This window comes from Solea senegalensis, linkage group LG3 (assembly GCF_019176455.1).
Source record: "Solea senegalensis isolate Sse05_10M linkage group LG3, IFAPA_SoseM_1, whole genome shotgun sequence".
Lineage (NCBI taxonomy): Eukaryota > Metazoa > Chordata > Actinopteri > Pleuronectiformes > Soleidae > Solea > Solea senegalensis.
This window is the reverse complement of record NC_058023.1, coordinates 22,703,040-22,711,533: the sequence shown is the minus strand read 5'-3', so window position 1 is coordinate 22,711,533 and position 8,494 is coordinate 22,703,040. Positions and strand designations below refer to the sequence as shown.

Sequence of the window (8,494 nt, the reverse complement as noted above, 5' to 3'; positions counted from 1 at the left end):
TGACTGTAAATCTGATGCATTTCATTGCAGTGACTCACTCTGCCGAGAACACGGACACTCACCTCTACATGAGGCTCGCACTTCAATCGCACTTTTTATTTTAATATCAGGGTCATTTTATGACAGCAATTCAGCTGCTGCTCTGGCATGAGTGTTGTTGACACTGTGAGCCAACCGTGCCAGGTGAAGCCCACCTGTCCGCCATTGTCAGGAAATTAAATATTGATTATAGTTCAAATCATTCAACATGGCAACAGCAGCAGCCTGGTACCGGATCCAAGGTCAGAAGCCATGCAGAACCTGGTGCAGATCACATTTTCTAAACCTTATAATGCCAGCCTGTAAAACTTTAACCCTCAGTCTCCAAATATCAAATATCTGATCATTATTTTATGTTCATATTTGTGTACGGATCTTTGTTATTACACATGCAGGAAATATTTTTAATGCATGGCCACTTTAATTAAATGTTTTTAGTAAGTATAAGCTCTTATTGGTCCTTAAACTGACTGTGATTTATTCATCTTTTAACATGACCCCTTCAGTGACTGAGTTTGGTGAACATGCTGCTCATTATCTGAGTGTAGTCAGAAGCAGGGTGACGCTTTGTAACTGGAGAAAGCACTCGGAGAACATAAACCTCTGCCAAGGCCGCTCAGTTTCCCACAGTGTCAATACGCTGATCCATATGTGGATCATCTGATCATTTTTCTTCCCTGTGACATAACCTACATCCCTACATGAGATGTGGTTTGGAAAAAGCAGCAGATGCTCAGTTTAAAGTATAAGATAAATACAATATAACTCAAGTTAATACAATATAATTACAACAATAAACAATAACATATTAGAATATAGTCATTAAAATGATTAAAATATAAAATATTGGCACAGAGATGTAATGATATTATGTACATGGTAAAGAGTGTAAAGTATACATCTATAGATAGATAGATAGATAGATATTTAATGCATTACCTTCTTGGTCCACCAGGGGACCACTGCCTACACCTTTGGATTCACTGTGCTAGTAAAGCAGTAAAATATGAACCTTGGTATTCATTTAAAACAAAAAATACTGTATATAAATGATAGATATTTTTTTATATCATCACAGTATATATTGTAGAATGTGCTCTCTGTGTGTTGTCTACATTGTCTACCGTATACTTGGGTGTCTGTGTATAATATACAGTCCTAGTCCTGATACTTGTCGCTATAACAACTGTTCTTGTGACTTGTCATCACTTTTTTTACTGTACTGATGCATAATCACAGACACATACTGTCACTTATTCTGATAAGCTGCATGTGCAAGTGCACAGTGCGACTCATGATTATTGTAAACGGTAAGATAATAAAGGCAGGAGTGCCAGAGCACGTTGTGTTCGCTGCAGATTAGCTCCATATAAGGAAAACAGGATATTGATGTTGGCTTTGTGCCAATAAGCAAAACAAAAAAAACATTGTTTTTTCTCTGGAGTGAATTTATTAGTCCAGCAAAGTCAAGTGAACAACATCTCATCCTCTCTCTCTCTTTCATGCATAGTACTCAGATTAAAACAAGCACTCGTTCAAAAACTACATACAAATAAATTAAGAGAATAATAAAATAGTTAAAAAAAAATAATAATTCAAGTATCTCGAGCAAAAGAGTTTACAGCAGCTTTGACCCCAGCAGACGTTCTGCGTTCAGACCCAACACATTAGTACAAAAACTATAACACTTCAGTCATTAAAAGACACTTAAGAGTCCTTTCCTGTATGTACACTAACATTTACAAGGATATTATTTAGCACTGAAACTACACCAGATAAAAAATAAATAATATAACTGTGACATGGAGTTATTAGGTGAAATGTGGTGCCTCTCCTCAAGCAATCGAGTTAAGAGAAATAGCAAGAGAAGCAGTGACAGGCTTGGAAAAACAAGCACTACAGGCACTCTATGGCAAAAAAAAGAAAAAGACAAATCACCCCCTTCATTGTGAAAAAAAAAAAGACAGTGACGCATAAACCAAACAAAGGTTTAAAATACAGATCCATATCCCTTCTGTGCAAATCACCTCATTTTGTAGTGTCAATTAAATCAAAACATGCCAAATTCTGGAAAAACATGGACTTAAAGTTTACAGTGGAAACATAATCTGATTTGCCTCTGATCATCAACAATACAAACATGAACACCTGGTTGACAATTGGGTCAGGTTTTTAACCAGTTTCCCTGAAGGCCATTTCATTTTGATAATTGTGTGATTCCTTCCTTCAAACTGAATGAGGTGTACACACCCCAGTTTATAAAACACAGATTCATCTGTCTGACGTAACATGGGGGAAAACAATAAACAATAAAAGGTGACGTCCACGACTGAGATGCTGTTTTTGTTTGTGTTCATTAGTGATACTCTCGCTGGCCGCTGGAGCCTCGCGACACATCGGTGCAATTTCATTGGCAGAGCTGCAGGACGTCATGGCGACCAGACGAGCTCCTCCTCAAGTTCTGCAAACAAACACAGAAATAAAAAAAAAAAATGTTAAAAGACTTGTAACGCCTTCTGTATACGGAGGCTAACTGCGATGACGTAGAGCACGTACACCAGCCAGCAACTACACACACACAGCAGTGCTCTTATAAACTTCCTCAACACTGACTGCATCATGTAACGTAATCTCTAAACCACCGGTTACATCACCTCCTTGACATTTTTAGAAGACGTGAGAACCTAGCGCCGGCTTCATGAGTGTGTGAGCAGGTTGCAGTGATTCTGTGCACACCTTAATCCTCGGGTGATTATAAATGAAGCTGACAAGCTTCTGTGCGGCACACACCTTTCCCCTGGGACAGCAGAAAATAGCACAAGAGCTTTGTTTGAATTTCAAACCGTTTTTGTTTGCTTACGTTAAACTCGGAGCTTCTATCTTTTATTATTCAAATATAACAAAGAAACAGGAATAGTCATGTCTGATGTTATTTCTGCTATCACTGCAGACACAAGGCAAAGGTTGGAGGCCATTTTGGAAATTGTTCAGCAGCTGCAGTTAATTATCTTGTCTTACAATTAAACGATCAATCAAACATTATTCATATAGCACCTTTTTTTTTTAATGAAAAAAAGTACTGAACAAAAAGTCACACGCAAGAACTAAGAAAATGGAAAACATCTGGTGAATCAAGTAGTTTAAAGTGATTTAAATGATTATATAATGGATTAAGAAGAAGCTAAGCTCAACTCCTCTGACAGCTTCATACCGACTGATTTAATAATTTTTATTGTGCTTAAGTTTTGGACCATATTGCCCAGCCAACACAAAACAAGAGTAGTAGTAGTGGAAGCTAAATTCAGCTTGTTACGTCTGTGTTTTGGCCAAAATGAGCCTGCTGACTACAGTTAACTTCTGTGAGTCACCAGCCTGGACCTGCGTTGGCAGATTATTTATTTGTAAGAGACGAAGCTGCAGTGAAGCCGCTGTGAAGCCGCTATGAAGCCGCTATGAAGCCGCTGCGTAGCCTCCGCTACAGCTTGTTTACCTTTGGAGGACTAAGAGCAAAACCACTCTCAGATAGTGGAGTGTGGTTCGTCTTTAAGCAGCACATGACGGGGCCAAAAATAGATCAAACACAGGGACAAAAACAGGACAAGTCAAGCATGAATCAGCGGAGTATAGTAACAAGCAGACAGTGGTGACGTCAACACACAGGAATCACAGGAATGTAAACTAGGCAGTGACTTCCCCCCGTACAAATATGGAGCGGAGATGTGTTTCCTTTTTTCCCCTCACAGCCAGGAAACAGTGCTGCACTATGCAAGACGTAATTTCCCATGTAACAAGTCTGGGAAAGTGCAGAGTTAGTGTAAGCTGTGTTACGGAAAACATAATTTATGTTGCTTATATGGCATTTCCCTAATGTATGTTACAATTTTCTGATGAATGGAGTGAGAACAAGAGCAGATTTCAGTGAAATACTGAAGAAATGTGGAAAAATTAAACACGATGTAAACAAAAGACACAGCAACAGGAAGACAAGAGGATAGTGAGGACAGACACTGAACTGAGCAGATACTTACAGGCAAACTTTGCCCAGCCAGTGCTGTAAGATGAAGAGGAGGAGGAAGAGGCAGCAAAGGAAAAAAGGACGGGACACAAGTGAGTGAAAAATACAGACAAAGACTGTCAGAAAGGAGACATGGGAAGATTCTCCTGGAGAAAACGTTTTGCCAACTTTAGCATCATAATTAGGCACGAAGCATCAGCTTCTCGTGATTTGAGATGAATTAAGACTTTGCATAAACCCACCTTTCCAGTCAGGGTGAGAGGGAGGTGTGAGGGGCTGCAGAGGGCCAGAGAGGAAACAGACGGTGGCATCTCCTGGATCGGAGCTTCGTCCAGGTCATCGATGCGAGGTTTCTTGATGATTGACTCGGGGCTGGTCAGAGGAGTCACGCTGTTCCTCCTGATCAAAGTGCCAGGACCTCTCTTGACCTCCTGCGGGAGGGCGCAAAAGTTACACATTCAGTTTATTTTTCTGGTGTGATGGCCTGAATCTGTCAACCACAAACTTTCTAAGGGAAGTGAAAGTAAACCAGAAAGTCCCAGAAGGCCCAGTCATCACATTACCTCGGGTCTGTCTCTGTGGGTGTTCACTGCGTCCACATTCAAAGAGATGGACTCCACTTTGCAGCCATAAGCGACAGGGGTGAGCTTCAGCACGGTGTGGAGTGGACACTTCAGGTACGCCATCTCATCTGGTGCATTGAAAGGCAGGAAAACACACTTGTGAATATAAATATCTCATGAAGATGCTTTTGAGTTAAACCATGGGATTTACTGGGATTTGTGGTAAGCACCTGCACTCTTGTCTAGGAAGTAGGCGAGCAGGCAGCGCATGACGGCCTGGTGGCAAATAACCAGAACATTCGCCTGCCTCTCAAGCTCCATAATGACGGGCTCCACTCGCTGGACCAGGTCCTGGTAGGACTGCAGTCAGGAAAGAGGTTTTTGTTTGTTAATGATAGTTAATTTGATCATAGTTATATAAAAAATAGCTCTGGAATGTCATTTAATGCTTATAACCAGAATCTGGATAGGAGATTAAAAAAGTCCTTTTTCTATTGTGACAATGATTGTTAACTGAGCCTAAAGTGAACTAAATGCTTTGTGTTTTGGGAATATGGACGTGTAGGTGTTTGGTTTGTATGTGTACCTCTCCAGCAGGATAGCGATAGTAGTATTTATCTTCATCTCTCAAAGCAAACTCTTCTGGAAACTTCTCCTTCATTTCATCGTACGTCATCTCCTCACAGATCCCCTAAAAAGGAAGACAATATTTTGTTTTGTGAGCAGTGATTGTTGTCGCATGATGACGTTTCAATCGTGTGTTTGTGTTTATGTGACACTCACAGCATCGATCTCATTGAGCGCCTTCCACTGTTCGTACGGAACTCCCAGGTGCTCGGCGGTCTGGATGCTGCGACACAGCTGACTGGTCCAGACCTTCAGATCCTGCTGCTGTTGCTCCTCCACAAACCGAGCCAGCGCAACAGAAAACTGCAGCAGGAAGGAGATGGCATTAAACCCTTGTGACTATTGATTACAATGTTTCTGAGCTTGTGAACCACTGATTTTTATCATCTCTTTCACGCCCCTGTCCTGTTGTTCATACCTGTTTTCCCCGTGGTGAGAGGCCGGAGTCACCACCGAGCCGTCCCTCCAGGTTGTCGGTGCTCTCACCGTGCCGACACAGGTAAATGGTCCGGGGCTGGATGTGGATGTTCATCAGGTAGTAGACGATCTTACTCTGGATGTGATCCTGGATTCGGTTCACGAGGAACTTTCGACCTACGTCAATCACCTTGATGAAGGAGAGATCCCTGAAGGAAAAGGACACGATGAGTGCTTCATGTAAAAGGTTGTATGTGACAGTGGAGATGGTCCTGTCAGAGCTAACGTCAGAGCTAACGTGGAGGATTTACTTGTCATGCCGATCGGGGTCCAGAGGCTGGTAGCTGGTTTTGTAGCATTCAATTCTCCTCTGGAAATCCAACATGGCGTCTGTCTTGTTGCAGTCCCGATAGTCTGGACACGACACCTTCACTTCCTGCACAAAGATGAGAATTGACAGGCAGCATGAGACCAGAGAACTGTGAGCGGTTTGAGTTGTTTAACATACAGCACAATGGCGTTTCTCACCATAATGTTTGACGCAATGACGCTGGGATCGTCGCACACAGACTCGATGAAAAAGATCTGGGCACAAAAAGGGAAAGCAGTTGGAATTCACTGTCTTAGCTCCGATGCTGTAGAACTTGACTTTTTGCGTCACCGTGGCAACGCTTACCTTGAAGCCATTTTCATTGCCAAACGTCAGGATCATGTCTCGCCTTTCTCTTGTCGTGTTTGTAGCATCAAAGACCTAAAGTACATCACACAGGTATTTGTCAGACAAAGGGGTTTTTCATTATCACTGCAGATGTTAGAAAACACGATGAACGATGGAAAACTCACCGCTACGTGACCTCCCTCGTCCTTCAAATAGGATTTGACATCCCTCAGGGCTGCTAAGGCACACTGTCTGAAAAAACAAAAAGGTGTTAGGAATCTTAATCTTAATATATCTCTTAATATGTATAGAAAAGTAATATGAGTGTGGCACTCACTGCCTGATTTTCACGGCACATTCATTATCAGGCTTAAAGAAGTCAAAGGAGCTGTAGTTCCTGACTGCCTCCCTGCGATACTCTCCCACGTTGAAGACTACAAAAAGAAGACAAACATTAAACCCAATCTCCTGGAGAACTAAACGTGAGCTGTTGTTTTTCAGGGGGAACATTTTGATAAGCTATGAGCGAACTGTGTGTGTCTCTGTGTGTGTTTGTGTGTACCTTTGGTGGGTAAGCCGATCCAGTTGAGGTAGCGGGTGAGTTTCTTGGAGATGTACGTCTTCCCCCGAGCTGGCAGGCCAACCATCACAATGACGGTCTGGGGGTTGGCAAAATGGGGGGCCCCCGTTGCTGTGGAGAGAAAAGATATTTGTTTCTAAGCAAATGTGTATGTTAAAGAGCAAATGCAGATTTACCATCCTACAATAATGTAACCTTAACTCTACTACTAACTGGCCACACAGAGAAGTCACCCTCCTGAACCACTGACCTTTAGTATCATCCCTGCTTTTATCTCCACACATGACTGTCTGGAACTGGCAGACTTTCCTTTCACTTCACTGCACGTCTGACCCACTTCTCTGCATTGTTGTGTTCAGTTCACCACATAAACTCTATTAGCAGCCCTGAGGCCCATGGAAGTTTTCCTATCATACACTATGTCACGGGTGTTGGTTGAATATGCACAAATCATGGCATGTGTTGTAGTTCACTGGGTTTGTGGCTGGAGCAGTAAATGCAAACTGTAGAGAGGGTTTTTTTTCCCACAATGTTCCCTGTGCTTTTCCCTTTTTTTTTCCTCATTGATCAGTATCCCATCAATAATAGATGAGCAGCAGCTAAGAATAAAATGACCAATGTGAATCGAGATGTGCTGCAACTCAAGCAGCAAAAAAACCCTATATATACATATATAGGGTTAGAATTCGGTACAAAATCTGTTATTTTATTGTCATGCTTTCAGCCGCTCATTGACAGTCAATTCTCAGTAATTTGAAAACTGCTTCTTTTTCTAAACCCACATCCTCCATCTTTCATCTCCACCCTGTGTAATCTCTCCTCTCTGTACCGCCTGTCGCGAGACAGGGGGTCGCCCCATGTCCACGCGCTGCCGGCTGACCAATAAGAAAGCGGCGCCGGTACAATAGCATCTCACGCAGGTTGCGGGGAATCGTGGTTACCATGGTGAGCCGGGTTTCGTCACGCTCCATCGGAGGAGAGACGGAACGTGTCGCACATGCTAATGAACGCCACCACTGAGTCAAAAAAAGCCGGTGTCGAACATGTGCGGCGAAGACTGTGATACAGGAAATATTAGAGGTGAACTGGAGTTGAAATGATAAAAGCAACATTTCCTGTTCGGCCGTTATTACGAGCGTAGTGTGGAAATGTTAACTTAAAACAGTAGCAACGGTCATTTTAGCCATAGGAATGGCCAACATTCTTTGTCTCGTAAAAATAACGACGTGTTAAAACTGTCGCTGTGAGTCTGAAGAGATACAATACTACGTCATTTCAGGAAAAGGGTGAAATAATTTCATGGTGCGTACCTCTCCGGGGCGCCGCCGGCTTGTCATCCTTGGTGGGAACCCAGATCTTTTGGATCCTGTTCTGTGTCAGCTCCCTGGGCATTCCTCGGGGACTCAAGAGCTGCGCAGAACACGCCTTTATTAAAAAATGAAAAAAGGTTTTTCAAAAAGAAAAGAGACGGTTGACGAGTCTGTCCTGCCGCAGGTGGAAGTATAAGAGTCCCGTCCGCTCAAGGGCAAATAGTCGGTCCGTTCAGGGCGTCCACAGGACACGTTGAGCTGATAATCTGCCGGTCTGAAGCGCAC

The 8,494-nt window shown here is 42.7% G+C and overlaps 1 protein-coding gene across 3 annotated transcripts; it reads right to left on the bottom strand.

Moving 5' to 3' along the window:
• Positions 1-1,469: 1,469 nt before the first annotated feature.
• pfkfb3 (6-phosphofructo-2-kinase/fructose-2,6-biphosphatase 3) lies at positions 1,470-8,494 on the bottom strand. 3 transcript variants are annotated; one of them, XM_044021548.1, is made up of 16 exons: positions 8,210-8,494; positions 6,882-7,010; positions 6,657-6,753; positions 6,505-6,571; positions 6,338-6,412; positions 6,190-6,246; positions 5,973-6,097; positions 5,663-5,870; positions 5,401-5,547; positions 5,204-5,308; positions 4,848-4,977; positions 4,618-4,745; positions 4,297-4,485; positions 4,068-4,090; positions 3,530-3,580; positions 1,470-2,500 (listed from the first exon to the last, which is right to left on the bottom strand). In XM_044021548.1, the coding sequence occupies exons 1-16, from the start codon at positions 8,289-8,291 to the stop codon at positions 2,494-2,496; spliced, it is 1,620 nt and encodes a 539-aa protein (XP_043877483.1). In that variant the 5' UTR covers positions 8,292-8,494; the 3' UTR covers positions 1,470-2,493. The 3 variants fall into 3 exon arrangements, with proteins under 3 accessions (XP_043877483.1, XP_043877485.1, XP_043877484.1); XM_044021550.1 differs by lacking the exon at positions 3,530-3,580 and having other exon boundaries at positions 8,210-8,493; XM_044021549.1 differs by lacking the exons at positions 3,530-3,580; positions 4,068-4,090 and having other exon boundaries at positions 8,210-8,492.